Here is an 18,161-nt window from a genome sequence, read left to right as displayed (position 1 = left end):
GTATCATTCACTTCCTCAAGAAATACTTCAGGTGAGCCTCTTATGGGCCCAGTACCGATTTAGCTTCTTGAGATACTTGAGTGGACAGAATAGGGACCCTTGCTTCTGTGGTGCTCCCATCCTAGTGAGGAGAGAGATGTCAGAAACGGTGCATGTGAGGCACAGGTGAAAGAACTGGTTGAGTGCTGCAGAACAAAGAGGAAAAGAGAGCAGAGCGCAGAGAGCAGACGCTGGGCTCAGGGTTGGGGGGTGGGGGTTTAAACAGGATGATCGGGATGAGCCTAAAGGAGAAGGTAAGATGAGAGCCAAGTTACAGAGTCAACACAGCGGGCCGGTGGGAAAGGAGTGTTCCAGACAGAGGAAATGGTCATCAGGGAGGAAGGTGCTGGGTGTTTGATGCGAAGCCCGAAGGCGAATGCGGCCCCCGCTCTGGGAGTAGGGGGGTGCAGGGGACAAGGAGCTCAAGTCAGATGCTCAGATGCTTGTGGGCCGTGAGGAGGGGTCAAGTGGCCCAGCACTTCAGGGAAGTCCGCATGGGCCTTTGTACAGACTTCGGCTTTTACTCCGGGCTCCTTGGAGAGCTCGTTGCAGGACTTGGAAGAGAAGAGAGTAAACATGATCTAACTTTGATTTGGAAGAGAGTCCAGCTGTCGTGTTGAAACTCAAGCACAGGGGAGGCGGGGGCCTGGAAGGGTTACCATGGCCGTAACCTAGGTGACAGAGGCGTGGCATCTGGCTGTAACCTAGGTGACAGATCCCTGGTGTCTGGACTGGGGTCGTGACGATGGAGGTGATTAGGAATGGTTAGATTCTGGATATATTTTAAGTTGAGTATAACAAACAGAATGTCCTAACAGGCTGGATGTGGAGCTTCATAAAAGGAGGCTTTGAAGATTATTCTAAGAATTTGGTCCCCTCAGAGAATAAGGTTGGAGTTTTTCTGCTAATAAATGGACTCAATTCTTTTTGCCTCAAGCCAGAAACTAAGCACCTCTGGAGTCCTTGTTCTCAGTATGAGAACAGAGGAGAGGTTCCAACTTGAAAGACGTCAACTTCAAAATAGGGTTGGAATGATTGTTTCTAGAAGTTGTATTTTTGTGATTTCCCCCTGTCCCTGACCCTCGGATCAGTCCATGATTTTGAGCCTGGCTCTCAGACTACCTCTGAGGAGTGTCATTTGGGGGAAAGCTGTGGAAATACTGCAGAGGGTAGGTCATTTCTGCCTTTTAAGGCTGCACCCTGTGTGGCTGGGGATATTCTAAGGGATAGTTTGCAGGCAGAGTCTAAGATGAAGAGAGAAGAATGGAACAATGAAAGATTCGGTTTGGAAGGGACCTGAGCCATGCCTAAGTGACCCAAAGCTCTTCTTTCCTTTTCCTCTTTACATTAAATTGTTGAAAGTAAAACAAACACTATATATATATATATATATATATATATATATATATATATATGCACACTGCAGTATATAACCTGGATATCTTGGGATGAAAAAGTATAAGCAGGGTGCCTGGGTGACTCAGTGGGTTAAAGCCTCTGCCTTCGCCTCAGGTCATGGCCCCACGGTCCTGGGATGAAACCCCACATCGGGCTCTCTGCTCAGCAGGGAGCCTGCTTACTCCTCTCTCTCTGACTGCCTCTCTGCCTACATGTGATCTCTCTGTCAAATAAATAAAATCTTAAAAAAAATAAGTATAAACAGTGAGGCAGTCACAGGTACTATACTGTGATATGTTTGGAAGAGCCCTACCCTGGTGGAGGGGGCGTCAAAAGGTCCTATTTGTAGTCCTAGCTTGGGTGCTAACTTCCTACCAGTGTGACGCTTGGTGTGTTTTAGGTCTTTATTTTTATAACTTTCAAATGAATAAACTTTTCATTTGAATGGTATTTAAGGATTTTTTTTTTCCCTAGGTGTAAGATCTATACTTCTTCTTTCTAGTGACTACAAAGGATCCAGGTCTGCTATGTACAGATGCCTAGGATATCTACTGCACAACACGCTCCAGGGGTGTGGGCCACATATACTACAGATATATACAGATATGTATGGTTCCAGCTAGATAGGCAAGACAGCATCCTTGAAAGGAGAGGTCCTTAAATTTGTTGAGGGCAAGATATCCCTCTAAGAACTTTCCAGTCTAGGTCCCATTTTATCACCTCTGTAGTTGTGGTTCTTGCCTGTAACACATATCTTTTGAATTGTGGATCATACATCCATAGTAGCAAATGATCAAAGAAAAGGCAGAGTATCATCTACCTTATCATCAGCTCTCATTCCAGTCCAGATTTCTCTGTGATCTAGTTTCTGCCTTGGGCATCTGCCCCCTGGACTGGAGGGACTATGTAACCTTTACTACTCGGAAAGGTATCTCTGGAATCTACCCTTGCTGCCCACCTGACCTTTTCAAATCTGTGTCCCTAGTCCTGCTACACCATATGCTCAGCCTCTAGCAGTCCTAAACAGTATTCATGTCTGACCTTGTCATGCTCTATCGACCTGTTCATTACCCATACTCTTGGGAGATGTCAAGGTAGAAGAACTTAATACTGTTGAAGCACAAAGGGAACTTTGCCTTCACGAGGCTGGTTTTTCTCAAGCTGAGTTACTATTCTATAGGCTGCTTATAGGTGGTTTGCACAAAGTGTTTGTCATTTGGTTGCTTGTTTTGGTTCAACCAAGTTAAGTTGACATTCAGTAGTAGCACAGTGAATCTCTCAGAAAGGCCTAGACTACATAGCACTTTGCAGACTACATGATCTTGGATATTCCAGAACAGTGTTCTCTGAAAGACCAGTTTGGGAAACCTCCTTTACACATGAGGCCATGGAAGACAAAGCCCAGGGCCACATAGAGTTCACATAGAGCAAGAACTGGAGCCTACGTCCAGGACATAGAGTATGCGTTAAAAAAAAAAAACCCTCTATCTCTAGTACATACTTGAAGACAGCATTTTTCATTATGATTTTTCCTTTAAAGGATGACTTTTGAATGTATGTTATAGTTGATCTAGGTGTTACAAAATCCTGCTGAGATAGTTACTATTCGGCTTCAGGCACTATGACCTGGCATTTAAATGTTCCTGTCTCATGTACAGAAAGGCAGTCACTTCTTTAACAAAACATTTCAGTGGAAAGCTCTCATTTTTGTACCTACTATAGTTGGTACCCCTCTGTTACTATTTATGTTTTAGGAAAATAGGAAGCTCTTCAAAGCCAATCCTTCTCTGGATACCTGGAAGATTTATGTGGAGTTCATTGATGACATGGTGGTAGAAGGCTTTTTTCAAGCCATCATGCATGACTTAGACTTCTTTCTGATGAATACGGAGAAACAACTGAAAGCTGTGCCATTTTTTCAAGTGCAGATGATCTTAATGCCCCCTGAGATTCTCTTCAAACCTTCTCTAGAAAGAGAGGCAGGGGATGGCTTCTACGATCTTGTAGAAGAAATGCTGGGCAGCAGTTGTAGGATGTCTGCCCAGATGGAGCGAGTGGCTGCACATCTGGAAATAGCAACTTATCAGGTATTGTCCCCAAAAAAGCATGTGACCTTTGATATTAATGATTGAAACATAACCGGAGATAATGGGGATTGCATGGAAAGGAGAAGTGGAAAAAAAACAACAACACAGTTTCTGAGTTCACCAAGTACTCTCCCTTTGACGGAGGGCCTTGGGTGATGTTACCTTGCTTGTGATTGACAGAGCGAGGTGCGTTCTAACGAATGCTTGATTTTCCTTTCATTTAGAATGACATGGAGAATATGTTGGGCCTGGTAGAGGTCAGGCAGGAGATCATGAAGAGAGTGGCAGATGTCATCAGCAAAGTCTTGGACTTCAGAAACACCCTGGACACGTACGCTTACCTCTGGGTTGATGACCGAGCTGAGTTTATGAAGCATTTTCTCCTGTATGGCCAGGCGGGGTCGTCTGAGGAAATGGACACTCACACACCTGAAGAAGTCCTTGAACAACCACCAAGTCTGGAGCAGTTCAAAGAACAGGCAAGGAAAACCCTCAGTGTTCCCTGTAGTTTCTCCTGTCTGACTGACTGTCCAAGGACTTTTTTTTTTTCTAATTATAGATTGACATTTACGAAGCTTTGTATGTTCAGATGAGCAAGTTTGATGACTTCAGAGTGTTTGATAGTTGGTTCAAGGTGGACATGAAGCCTTTCAAAGTGAGCTTGCTGAACATTATTAAGAAATGGAGCTGGATGTTTCAGGAGCATCTTTTGAGATTTGTCGTAGACAGGTAACCTTCTATGCTTTTGGGATTTGGAATTACAACTCTTAACACCTGACTGCTTTCTGAAGCTAAGACATAAATTTTAAGAACATTAAAACTACCAGTTTCTTAGAGATAAAGAGTGATGTTTAGAAAGAATCTTATTTTCATTGTTGACTATCAGAAGTCTTCTGAAGGTTTTAATGTGTTTACTTTGGGTTTGTGTGTGTTCATGTACGTATATGTTTGTGTGTATCTATATATGTACGTACTAGTCTGAATGAGCTCCAAGAATTTATAAAGGAGACAGATGCTGGACTTCAGAGAGATTTAAGTGAGGGTGATCACGATGGTTTAGTTGATATCATGGGGCATCTTCTGGCAGTAAGAAGCCGACAGAGAACTACGGATGAACTCTTTGAACCACTAAAGCAAACCATCATACTCTTGGAAAACTACGGCCAGAATATGCCTGAGCAAGTCTATATTCAGCTGGAGGTATGTGTCATGGTTAAGTACCCAAATTAACATACATTGGGCACCTCCTTTGGCCAAGTTCTTCACGTGACCTCTCTGAGAACATCCTAGAACAACCTGTACTGGAGACAACTGTTGGCATTCTGCAGGTTAGGAATCTGAAACTTAGATATAATACGTTTTTCAAGGTCACACAAGTCATTCCAGCCTGCATGAACCTAAATGTGTTTTATGCCAAGATATTCCATCTCAACTGCTGTGCCCGTTGCCTTCTTGCTAGGAGGTATTTAGCGAACGGCCTCAGGGATGCTCCTTGGGGTTTCCCAACCCTTCCTCCCAGACATGAAACATACCCCCCTGTTCTCTTTCATTGAAAGCTGCTTCTCAATTGAGAAGTGTCCTAGTCTTCAGAAACATATCATGGACATTTTAATAAAGAATAAAGAAAGCCCAAGTGACGGAGAAATCACTGTTTTCTACATAGGAGTTCTGTGTCGTCCTCCTGTTTCTATGCTCTAGAAAGTTGGTGGCTGCTCTGTGCCCAGTGACAAGTGAAGTCTTTTTATTTTGAACTGAAACCATGAATCAAAATCTCACAGTCAAGCTTCTCTCCACACGCCTGTGTGGAAGATGTATAGATCATATATTTCCATTCTCCATCAGCTTCCAGCATGGGCTTACATTTAACTTGGCAAGTGTGAGCAGTGGACACATTCACTTAGAAAAACTTGTATTAAATCCTAGTTCAGTGATTCGAGCCTGGAACCCAAGTACTGTGTGAGGCCATGCCATCTGCTTGCCTCCGAGCATGCTTCCTCTTGTGTAAACTCTCTCTCCAAACTCCTCGCTTCTAAAATGGGTATGGTCTCCAGGTTCTCACTTCTTTGTTGGGTGAAATTCACAGTTCACATGCCATGAAAGTAATCCTTTGAAAGTGTGTGGCTTTTAGTATGGACATAATATCGTGTAACTACCACCTCTGATCTCAAAACATGTTCATTGCTCTGACAAGAACCTCTGCACCCACTAGCCATCCTTCCACATTCCTCCCCACTCTTGCCCTGCCACTGGTCCTTGCTGCTGCCAATCTTTCCCTGTATCTATGCATTTACTTACTCTGGACACTGCACATAAATGGAATTATCCAGTCTGGGGTATTTTGTGTCTGGCTTCTTTCACTTGGCCCGGTATATTAGAGGTTCATTGGTCTTGTGGCATGTGAATGCCACATTCATCTCGTGTCTGAACACCGGCTCATTGTGTTTGCATCGACCACAGCTTGTTAAGCTTTTCATTGGTTGATGGACATTTGGACATCTGAGTGGTTACCATCTTTCGGTGATCTTGAATAATGCTGCTGTGAGCATGGGTCCGCAAGTATTTATTTGGGTACTTGTTTCTTTTTCTTTCTTGCTTGCTTGCATGCTTGCTTGCTTACTTTTGTATCAGTTTTCAATTTCTTCTGTATTCACAGTAGTGAAATGCAGGGTCTTGGAGTGATTCTAAGTTGCCAGACTTTTCACAGCTGCTGCTGCCTTTTATATCTCCGTTTTTTGTTTGTTTGTTTGTTTTTGTTTTTGTTTTTTTTGTGAGGATGAAATGCAACAGTGTATTTACAGGTGGAGTCTTTTGACTCTGGGGACTATAAAGAATTCATAAAGAGAATTACTCAATTCTCTTTATGAAACTGTCCTTAGATCTGAAATCCACTTAGACACAGAGATGAGTTGTAGATACATAGCTATATAACAAGAGATGAAATGGTATAGGAAACAATATAAATATTTGTTTTTAGAAAGCTTTGGATATTCTTTGAGCCAGGTCTTGGACCTTAAAATAGAAAAACCAGTCGGAACACAGGTCATGGATACCAGGGATTTTAGTACAGCTAGAATTTGTACCATAAGAGTTTGGCTCCTTACTTGAGGTTAATGAATTATTGAAAGCGTTAGGGTTTTTAATATTTCAAAAGTGGGCCACACTTCTAGCTGTGTGTGTGCCTCCGTCAGTAATTCAGGCTAGTCAAGAGAAAAAATAAGACTCAAAGGCAATGCACATTTCAGTTGGAGGCTAACAGTGCCCCAATTTTATTTTTATTAAAGCAGTTTGTGATAGTTATTGTTTCTTCTTCATAATCATTAGCAGTTAGCAGTTACATTTCCCTAATACTTGCCTGTGTTGGGTTCTGTGCTAAGAAGCCCCTCTGTGTGGCTGTGTCCTCACTCCCTCTCTACGATACAGTCTGGAAGCAGGATTAAACTTTAGTGTATAGATTCGTATCAAGTCCCTTCTTGTTAGGAAGCCTTCACTGACGGCCTCTAGCCTATGAGCACCAACTAGTTGCCCTCCGAGCACTCTTTTACCCCCAGCCTGCACTGGTCATCTTACCTTGCAGGATCTCAAGGATCTCGCCCTAGTTTCTGCCTACTGGAACCCAGTCTTGTCTTTGAGCCACAAGTTCTGTGCTACCTCTTTGGGGGAATCCTATCATTTAAACTTCAGAGATTGTCTGATCTTTTGGTTTTCAAGGAACATCTGTTTGTATCAAGTGGAAGCTTACTTAGAATCCCTAAACAAGAAGCCGGTAATAGCAGGTTTACGGTGTCAGTCAGGGTTAAGGGGCGTGACCCAGGGATGTGACCTTTATACCCGTTACTCCCAAGGGACTCCAGGTGATGGTTAGGTTCCTGGGATCAATTGGAAATGCAAAGTGAGAGTGCAGAGATGAGGGTGTAGAGTTTGGATGAGAAGGGTAGAAAAAGGAGATGAAGGACAAGGAGGTTTAAAGCCCAGGTCTCTTGGTCTCTGGTCCGTTTGGGTAATTCCATCAGGAACGTCGCCTTCCAAGCATTCTGTCCCATAGAATAGTTCTTGGGTGCTTCTCATTGACTCTGACAAATTGTAAAACAATTTAAGTGGAAGAACGTGTCTTATCTTTCCATTACCCCTCCCCCGCACAGATACAGTTGACATGTAGCACAGTGCGCTCTTCATAATTGACAGCTACTCAATCATTCATCAAATATTTATTGAGGCTCACAAAATAGTCTCTAGAACCTTTGTTTTTGCATTTGAGCTGCACAAGTAGAGTCCCCTCACTATGGGTGGTTTTGTATGACAGAACAATTTCAGTGTCCTAGGAGATCACCCAGAGAAACAATGCTTTGTTAGTCTGGGCACAAGGAATGCTTTTCAACAGCATGTACGCACAACGGCTCTTCAAAGAAAATAATTTGCTGTTTTCTTGTTTGCATTGTAGTCAGGCAGTGCAGAGCTGAGTTGCTACCTGAACTATTTATTGCTGCTTTTGTCCTACATCAAGTAGAAATTAACCTTCCCTTCCCTTGGCCTCTCTTCACTTCGGAAATCCTGGTTACTTGCAATGAACCTGACCTAAATGCTCGAACTCTTTGTCAAGACAGAGTACACACAGAGCTTTGGAAGCTAGAGGAAAAGGCAGGAGATTAACTTTACGCTTTCCTCTGTGCCCCACGAGATTCAAAGCATCTTTCTTCACTTGCTAAATTGCTAAACCTGGCTCCCATTTCCACTTGTTAGACAGCTGGGAAGTCCTTTCTAGAGCCCCTGAATTTCATTCCCTTAACAGCAAAACAGTTTGGAAATTGATGTGTATTTGGAAAAGACTTCCTGTATTCTGCCATAAATCTTACACCAGAGGACAAATCTGGCTTATGCTTGGAACAGATGAATCCTGTGGTGCCAGTGGGTCAGCCTGGCCGGAGCCTTTAGCCACTTGCATCTTTCTGGGGATAAAGTCCTTCTGTCCCAGAAGAATGTGGAGATGTCATGGGTTAATGTATAGAGGTGGGAATAATTAAATCCTGTGGACTTCATTTAATTCAGTCACGGAAGTATTTTCCCATCTGTACCTTTGTTTCCGTAGGAATTACCTGAAAGATGGGAAACTACCAAAAAGATTGCAGTGACTGTTAGACATGCTGTCTCGCCTCTCCAAAATGCAGAAGTCACCCTCATAAGGAAAAAGTGTACTTCCTTCGATGTAAGCAAGCTACCAAGTTTTAGGGGTGTTAGGTTCGTTTTCTCTTTGTTTTAGAGAGAGTTTTTACAAGGGTAACTGAAGCTGCTGTTGGTAATTCACCTTCAGTGTTTTCTGCCCTCATCAGCGGAAGCAGGCCGAGTTCAGAGAGAGATTCAGACTCTACGCGCCTCTCAGTTTTAATGCAGAAAATCCGTACACAGTGCTTGATAAGGTAATGCTGATCTCAGTTGTTTTTTGCTACAATAGCCCTTGTAGAAAGTCAGATTAGATACTGACTTACTGGGATATTTTGCCTTAGTTTGGCACTTAGTTAGGCAGTTGAGAATTAACTGTTGGAAACCGGGTTATGAACCATTCGTTCACCCCAGTAGTATTTTAAATCATGTCTCTCAAAATGACCATCATTATCAAAGTGATCATGATAGCGAAAGTAACAACTATTTTTTAAGCACTTACTATGTAAATGTGCCAAGAACTTTAGATGTATTGGTTAAATATGGTTTTTATAATATTCCTATGATGTAGCTTCTCTTCCTTTCAGATAAATCATCATGTGTAGTTGAGTAACATTGGAGATTACATGGTGGCAGAATAGTATTAAAATGCTAGCTGTCCAAATTTTTTTTTAATCAGGAATTTTACCCTCTATTATTGTTGGCTCTGTGATACTTTCCTAGCGACTTTTAACCATAGTGAAGAAAGCCCATAACTTAACTCTTAACTTGGGATACAAATATTATGGAGTCATCCAACCCTAGTTTCTAATGAACTGCTTTATTATCGTTGCCTGTAAGAAGGAACGTAATGGGCATACAACCCAAAATGGTGAGTAGTTCTCGTGAAGCTTGAAAAAAATGTATTAAAAGATTATTAGAAAAATAACACTTTAGTTTCTTTAGGAATTCTTAACCTAGCAGCCAAAAAGAGCAATGACCGTGAAGTTTAGATTCAGGAGTGGTGAAACTTTCTGAGATCTTCACGGAGGCTGCCATCCTGTTTTTACTCCAGAGAGAGGCTTGACTCCTTAGACTGGTAGAAAACTCGAGCGGACACAGCTTGTACCTCCCTGTCCCATGTTCTGGGTTGAGTTTAGTTTTATCTGCTTTATGCCCTTTCAGAAAGCACCGTACTGGAGCAGATCTCCTCCTGCACTTGGCTGTAGAAAACTGGTTAATATATGCATTGTGGGTTAGAATATGCTAATAGAGTTGTGGGGTTTTTAAAAATTCTGTCTAAATTGCAAGTGGTCCGAGCAGATTATGGAAGGGGAGGCATTTTTACTTGAGTAACCAATGTGCTGTATGTAAACATTTACTACAGATATTTATTGAATGCTACCTTTTTTCATGCTGTAATGTAACAGTATAGAGTTAAGTATTTAAAAGTCAAGAGATATTTATCTTGGTACCTACAGAAAGTGTCAAGGGATGTTCTGAATATAGTAGGACTGGGTTACCTTTATTTTGAAGTTGTTTGTGTGTGTGGGGGTGGTCTGTGTGTGTGCACGCGCGGGCACGCTCTAATCTAATCTTACGTCTAATACTTACTGAAGCAGATTCATCCAGAGGCACGTATCTGCTTGTTCTGGGAGGTTGTGGTAGACCCTTGTACTCAAGGCACCTCACTCCACCAGGCAGAAACCTTTGACCCTCCAGAATCAAAGGGAATGGTATGGTGAATCTCTCCTTTATAAGTCGGTCTGTGGTAAACTTAGATTATGTACTTTTGTTTCCTCAAAGCCAAAGACATAGGACACACTTGAATTAACATAACTAGGTGTGTTTATTTAGGAATAAGTTAGTATAAGAAATGGAAAAAATGCTGACTGGAAGGGCGGTTGACTTTGGGGAGCATGGTACTCTAGACGATTCGAAGAATCCTTCATTAAAACAGATGCCAAAACACATGCACGTTTGTGCAACCTGAAATGCATTGCTGAGCTCTCCAGAATAGAAGAGGAAGCTCCTAAAGGGCAGGGAAAGAAATGGAGGAGCTGAATGGAGGGTGGAAAGCAGCGGCAAGCATAGAAGCCTGCGCTGCTGTGGGGGCAGATGGAACATTTCACACCACAGGGACAGGGAGATTCTTGGGAGCATGAGTACTGGTTACCTGGGGGGCCTAACTGACCATCAGAAGCAGATAACAGTAACTGCGTTATCTATACAAGGTAACAAATTAAATGTAGTATTTATGCAGGGTAGTGCTTACACAGTAGTAGGAATCAATGAATTTCCCACAGCCTCACGAATATATATAAATGTGCCTCAAAAATAAAGATGAATTGGAATATCTTAATACAGAGTATAAAATTATTCACATAAACTTCAGAAACAAACTTTAACATTTTAGCATTTAGCAGTGCATGCATAGGTTGTAAAAAAAAAAAAAAACAGGAATATTAAATAAAAATTAGGTGGTTAATTCTATAGTGGGAAGGAGGGGAGTAAAACTGAGGAGTCCATTAAAAGTGAGTGATAACATAGTCCTAAACTGGATGGTGTGCACACACACCCTTTGATGTGCATGGAATTTTCCTCACAGAAAATGGGTAAAACTAGAGAATTGTGGTTCTTATTTATAAAGGTGTGATTTATAAAAATGAAGTCTGTAACTCCTATAATGAAAGAAGATGAAAGTGCTGATACTCCTCTTGGCATAGTAGAAAATCAAGAGAGTTAAAAACTGATGAAGCAAAAAGGATTAAGTATGAGTATTTAAATTAAAAAAAATCAGAAGAACTAAAGTAATAGTTGGGTATTGAGAGGAGGATGGGAGAAAATATAAAGTGGAAAAATGAAGTCAAGTCTTTTATTTTTTTTGGCAAAGCCGGTAACCTAAGTTGATAAATGAAGAAGGAGTGGCCTGTGCACAGAATCGAGAGTTAGAGAAATGGCACCCAGAAGAACTGGAGAGAGAACGAGCTGCCTCTGCCCCACAGCCTCCTCCATCCTCCTCTAACGTGGACCGTGTGAATACACTGCTATGTTCATAAAAACTAAAATTAAGAGTTGGCTTATCGAGAAAGAAAAAAAGACTCCACTTACATTTGGCACAACAGACTATCCTCCATCGCTGGGATGGTAGACCAGTTGTGGGAAAGATCGTCATACAGTGAAGCTTCTCCTCATCTGTTGTCTTTAGCTCCAGGGTTTTATTTCATGAATTCTCTTCAGTACAGTTTGTGCTGTTGATGATCTCTAGGATATTTTTAGATCCGAAACTTTTTTAAAGAAGTGGTTGCTTTTTCAGTGGAAGCTCTAGAGCCTCACCGTTGGCTCTCTAGAGCCGAGTCTCCAGCTGTACAATGAGAATCGGGAAGACGGTTGTCACAGACGTCTGTTACCTGAGCAAATTTTGCTGAAGTAGGCGTGGGGGCATGATTGCTGACATGATTGGGTTGCTGACTAGTCTCCTCTCACTTTCTGAGTAGCCGTGAGTTTCCTCATCAGAACCCTACAGTTTACCAATAATTACACTGCCAGCTTCTTTTAATTTTCATTTTAAAGTAGAGGTTGCAAATGTGGACCTAGCCAGAGGTTCACAGAACTGTGGCTTCTCTCTCTATGGCCGTTCACTGAGCGTGATGGGTGTTGAGGTATGTGTGTGTGTGTGTTTTCTCCTTAGGCAAATCAAGAGCTTGAGGCATTGGAAGAAGAAATGTTACAGATGCAAGAATCGACCCACCTTTTTGAAGTGGCTCTTCCTGAGTACAAACAGATGAAGCAGTGTCGCAAAGAAATAAAATTGCTCAAGGGTCTTTGGGACGTCATTACTTATGTTACAGTAAGACACTGCCTTTTTTTTTTTTTAATAGTTCTTTTGTATAAATAGGTAAGTTTTAGTATCTATCTCAGTCTTTGGGGGCTTTATACTGTGAAATCTGTGGGCATTGTAGTCCCCTCCCCCACCAAATAGAATTTGTCTGTCCCTATGAGAAGATTCTTCTCCGAATTATCATTTGTTTTCTTTTTGGATCTGAATGAAACTGTATAAAGAGTTGACTGCTTCAGATTCTTTTCAGGGATTATGTAAGGTATAAATGAAAATAACACGTAACTATATACTACATGTATATGGTGACCTGTGCGTGCAAATTCATGTATACACTCCTACCTACATGTGTACGCAACAGACCTGACTGAAGTTAATTTGCATGTTGTTAATTAAGTCCCAAACTTAAGTGTAAAAGTGAGTTCAGGGGAACCAGGTATATTGCAACACGTATTCTACATAATTTGCTTTGAAGTTAGTCGAAAGCCATATAGAAATGTGTTCAGGGACATAGAATATGGTCAAGAAGTTAACGAGCATTTTGTCAATAATGGATGAACACTGTCTTATGAAAGCTGATTTCGTGTTACATGAAGAATTTCAAAATCTGGTATTTAATGGTAATACACTTATCAATTCAGAGTACTCAGGATTAAATGATAATGATAGTATGTAAATGGAATTTGTCACTGTTGCTGGAAATTAATATATCATAATGTTTTCACCTTAAGTTTGACATGTCCTGACAACTTTTTTGTTTTGCTGATAGGGAAGTTTTGACAAGTGCAGTTAATATTTAAATAATTGACTTTTCACTGGATGATGGAATCACTGTGTATCATCAGTTTATATATTTTGCTGTGGAGACTTGCTTTCACCAAATGTTGTTGACACTTTTATCTGCTTGTGCGTTTTCAGAGAAGCATTGATAATTGGACTAAAACCCAGTGGAGACAGATTAATGTGGAACAGATGGATGTAGAACTCAGAAGGTTTGCCAAGGCAAGTTCCATAACTGTCGATTACAACCATTTCTCTTTCTCAGCCCCACCTCCTTCCATCCTGCCTAACCGAGGATCTGGTATGTTGGGCTGCGTGTCCTTATTTACTTCAAACAGGATGATAGGAGACGGTACTTTTTTTTTTTTTTTTTTTTTTTAAACCCTGAGCCAGTTGCATTTCTAATCAAGCCTGCCTTTTTGTGAATGAGTGGATGAAAGCATATTAGGGCAAATGGATTCATGAGTAGCAGCTATAATGTTGAACTTCCTCTGGCTATCTAGAATGGTGGATGTTAAGATTTAAAGTACTGGGGCTAAGAGGTTAGGAATATGAAAACTTTTGAGTTCTTTCCTTGGCAAACCTCATTTTATATTCAAATATAACTTTCAATTCTGGGATTTGGGTCAATAATTGAAGCATGCTGCTTGGGAATATATATGGAATACTGTGATCTTTGTTCTTGTTGACTATTCTGCTATCCCAAAGGGATTCAACATATACAGAACAGAGCTGATTTGAATATAGTGCTTTGATGTCTAGTCACATGCCCTCTAAAGAGGGTGGAACCTCTTCGGATAAAGCCAAAATGCACAGAAGTGAAAGACAGCTAAAAACTGGCAGGGACCTTTGCTTTTTTCTCGGAACATGTTTGCCTCAACTCATGAGGTTTCCTCATGGGACACCAGTGAGAGCTTATGAGTAAGAAACCAGTGTCTCCCAGTGACATTGTACGCAGAGGACTTGTGATAGATGAGTGGATCCTTTTCTATTTCTCTGGCCTTAGCCTTTAACCAGTGGGCTTAAATTCTTCTACTCTTTCATAATCTAGGGAAAGGTAGATTTATTCTTTCCTGGAAAACAAATTATGAAATGTACTAATTATTCTGGGGATTTTTTTTTTTTTTTTTTGACTTTAGGAAATCTGGTCATTAGACAAGAAAGTCCGTGTGTGGGATGCTTATGCTGGCCTGGAAAGCACGGTGAAGGAATTGGCGGCCTCCCTGAGAGTGGTCATGGAGTTACAGAGCCCTGCACTCAGAGAGAGGCATTGGAACCAGCTGATGAAGGCCACTGGGGTCAGTTTTCCGGGTCTTGTTAATTGAGTATTTTTGTGACTGTGAAGTATTATTCCTTGGTTTACATTATTCATCTAGGATGATGTGGGATTTGTGAAAAGACTTTAAGTCAAATGGGGGAGGTCAAGCTCCTCAAGATAGAACCAACAGACTGATCACGCAAAGATCCTCCTTCATCCCCCACTGTGGACTAAATGTCATCCCCCAACCCATCCCAGCCCACTCCCCACCCCAGTTCATAGCTTGAAGCCCAAGTCTCTAACATGATGGCATTTGGAGGTGGGGCTTTGGGGAGATAATTAGCTCAGGAGGGTAGAGCTCTCATGAATGGGATTAGTGCCATTAGAACCAGATGGAAAGACTGGAAATTTCTACCCTCAGCCATGTGAGGCTACAGGAAGAAGACAGATATCGATAAACCAAGAGAACCTTCCCCAGGAACCTATCCACGCTGGCACCCTGGTGCTGGACTTCCAGCCTCTTGAACAGTGAGCAAGTAAATAAATGTTCATTGTTTAAACCACCCCATGGATGGCATTCTCTTAGAGCAGCCTGAGCCAAGACACCCTCCTTTGGTCTTTTACAGACTCTGTGACCTCAAAAACACTCTTAACCTCTCCCTACTTTGCGTTTTGTTTTTTATTACTACAGTGAGAGGATGCTGTGTGCCCTCATACATCAGAGGAATCTCGTAAGCATCAAGTGAGATGATGTGAAAGCCTTGTATAGAGCACAGTGTGGCCACAAACAAGAGTAGTCACAGGCTGTGGAGAGCCAGAGGGGCTGCAGCGACCAAGAAGCAGGGACTGGGTATTAGCAGCTGTGGGACAGGAAAGGGCTTTCCTGTAACCACCAAGGCAGAGTCGGCTCCTCAGGGGTGAGGGTTGTGGTTGGATTTGAGCACTTAGGAAGAGTAGAGAGCTTCTTAGCAAATACTGGGGTTGTGGGGGTGGTGAGGGGCAACAGTCAACAAGATGATGAGGAAATAAATGTGAATTATTTTGTCACATGGTAATATGAATAATGATGCTATGAGTAAGGGTATATTTTTTGCCAAGAAACTCAGATTAAATTAGTGAGAAAACTAAGTTAAGTCACGGAAGCAACTGGGAATTATGTCCAGTGAATAGAGTACTTGAGGAAGAAAAGACAAATGAGCTACTCCCTGATTCCTGGGATTTCAACCAAATTAAAATAAATGAACACTGTGATTCTCTTTAAAAATGGGTTTTGTGAGCAAAGAGGTAAGAAATGAGCTGACAAGGGAAGGATATGAGACAAAAGAAAGTAGTGGAGTATGAACATGGCCTAAGCCTTAGCTTCTGGTGGGTGATGCCTCAGTAACTCTGAGGTAAAAAACGATGTCTTTAATCGTCCCCACCTTCTAGAACCAGAGGTTGCTCAGCACCTGACTTGAATATATTTAGCTGTGATTCAGCCTTCTGGCCATCAGGCACAAGAACCATTACTACACGTTTAATGTAAATTCTGCCCTTTTCTCTTCCTAATTAGGTCAGATTTTCTATCAACGAAGCCACAACTTTGGCAGATTTGTTAGCATTGCGGTTACACCAAGTGGAAGATGCCGTCCGAAGCATCGTGGACCAAGCCGTGAAGGAGCTGGGGACAGAAAAGGTGGTGTCTTGGGGCCTTTCCCAGTTACACTGAACTAGTTCTGTGCAGTAGCTCCTGAGACTCCAAAGTCCCCGTGCCATGGGTGTATGGACACCTGAGGCCCGTTTTTTTCTCTGCTGCGCGCGCGCGCGCACGCGCGCGCTCGTGTGTGTGTGTGTGTGTGTGTGTGTGTGTGTGTGTGAGAGAGAGAGAGAGAGGGAGACAGACAGACAGACTCTGGCGGGGAAACTGAATCCTCCTAAACAGGAGGGTGGGCCCAGTCGGTGGTGATAGCGGGTGCTGGTGGTGGTGGGTGCTGGTGATAGCAGAGAACACGACCTGTCAGTTTGTTGCAAGCACTGCTCTGAGTGCTTTATATGATTTCATTTGATTCTGAGGTTGGTAATACTCTCGGCCCTGTCTTACAGATGAGGAGACTGGGGTGCAGTGTGGTAACTGACTCATCCCAGTTCACATCACGTCTCCCAGCACAACCAGGCTCCTGCGGGCTGATGCGTACATGATCTCTGTTAACCCTTTAGATGAGTTTTGGAGTCCCTTTCTTCTCTGGCATTCTGTGTCAGTGAAGGATGTAAAACTCAGATCCAGCAGAAGTTTGATAATAGAGTGATGCTTGTTTTTGTCCATTGGAATTCATTCTCTGAACCTCATCACCATGAATTATTTGAAAATAATGAGGCCAATAATATTGGATAATGGTTTTTTTTTTTAAGAATTTAAGAAGGTTTTTTTAAAATTTCAGTTGATAGCCTAGATGTTCATCACAAATTAAACTTCTGTGCACATAACTTAATGCTGTTTATGTCTAGGCTGTTACTGAAATCAGTCAGACCTGGACTTCCATGGAGTTCTCTTACGAAATTCACTATCGGACTGGCATTCCATTACTAAAATCTGATGAACAACTTTTTGAGACTCTGGAGCACAACCAAGTAAGATGGTTGTTTTGATTATAGATTTTTTTCTTTTAAGTGGCAATTTTAGGCTTTTTCCAAGTTCCAGTACTCAGTATTTATTCATTCATCGGGTATTTACTTGTCCCAGACTCTGGGCATGGTACCATTTGGGATCAAAAGGTATGAGCACTTATTCTCAAGGAACTTGGACTTGAGCAGGGAGACAGATGGTAGGGCTCCAAGGGATCTAAGAAGTGACAGAGAGGTTTTGTGTTGGGGAGGGTAAGAGATTCAAGGAGAACGTTGTGAGTTGGGCTGGTAAGTTAGTAAAGAATGACAATCAGAGTCAGGTGTTTGGGGCACTGGGGACAGCAGTGGTTGTCAGGGGTTGGGGAGTGAGGAAATGTGGAGATGTTGGTCAAAGGGCACGCATTTCCAGGGTTAAGATGAGTAAGTCCTGGGGATCTAAAGTATAATGTGGTGACTACAGTTAACACTACTGTATTGTCTACTGGAAAGTTATTAGGAGACTAGATCTTATTACCACATCCCCAAAAGTTATTCCATGAGGAATGAAGTGTTAAGGAACCTATTGTGGTTACCATTTTACAATATATATATGTATTCAGTATCACATGGTACACTTTAAACTTCATGTAACATGTCGATAATAGCTTAATAAAATCGATTCTGGGGGAGAAGAGTCAAATGTACTAAGTAGTTAGAGGTGAAAAAGAATGAAAAGCGTCCTTTCTACTCAGTGGCTTTCTGAGATTTCAACGTCAGAGAAGTGTTCGCCAGACTGCTTGGCATCCATGCTTGGTAGTTGACAGAGAGGGAAGGAAAATGGAAGCCAAGGGCTTAGGAAGCTGCGGAGAAGTTGCTTTTATATTTTCAGTACTGGGAAAAGGTATTTATAACCTTGCAATGGTTAATAGGCAAGGGCCCCAAGGAGAGAATGAGAGAAGGAAAAGGAAAAAAGTTTAATTCTTAAAGCTATACCCTGGAGCATAGGGTTTTTTTCTGCCTGTAAAGAGATACAGGGTCTTCTTATAGA

General features: G+C 41.9%; 1 protein-coding gene across 1 annotated transcript in view; it reads left to right on the top strand.

The window, feature by feature from the left end:
- Positions 1-18,161, top strand: part of DNAH11 (dynein axonemal heavy chain 11) — a 317,403-nt gene that overhangs the window by 63,029 nt on the left and 236,213 nt on the right. The window contains exons 15-25 of the mRNA XM_032873525.1: positions 3,192-3,524; positions 3,749-4,003; positions 4,084-4,253; positions 4,502-4,724; positions 8,608-8,724; positions 8,849-8,935; positions 12,349-12,507; positions 13,414-13,497; positions 14,415-14,573; positions 16,086-16,208; positions 17,018-17,140. Of these exons, the coding sequence (XP_032729416.1) occupies positions 3,192-3,524; positions 3,749-4,003; positions 4,084-4,253; positions 4,502-4,724; positions 8,608-8,724; positions 8,849-8,935; positions 12,349-12,507; positions 13,414-13,497; positions 14,415-14,573; positions 16,086-16,208; positions 17,018-17,140 (1,833 nt within the window). The remainder of the gene's footprint in view (positions 1-3,191; positions 3,525-3,748; positions 4,004-4,083; positions 4,254-4,501; positions 4,725-8,607; positions 8,725-8,848; positions 8,936-12,348; positions 12,508-13,413; positions 13,498-14,414; positions 14,574-16,085; positions 16,209-17,017; positions 17,141-18,161) is intronic.

This window comes from Lontra canadensis, unplaced genomic scaffold (assembly GCF_010015895.1).
Source record: "Lontra canadensis isolate GAN:19392208 unplaced genomic scaffold, GSC_riverotter_1.0 scaffold2, whole genome shotgun sequence".
NCBI classification, from domain to species: Eukaryota; Metazoa; Chordata; class Mammalia; order Carnivora; family Mustelidae; genus Lontra; species Lontra canadensis.
This window is presented reverse-complemented; position numbering and strand designations above follow the sequence as displayed.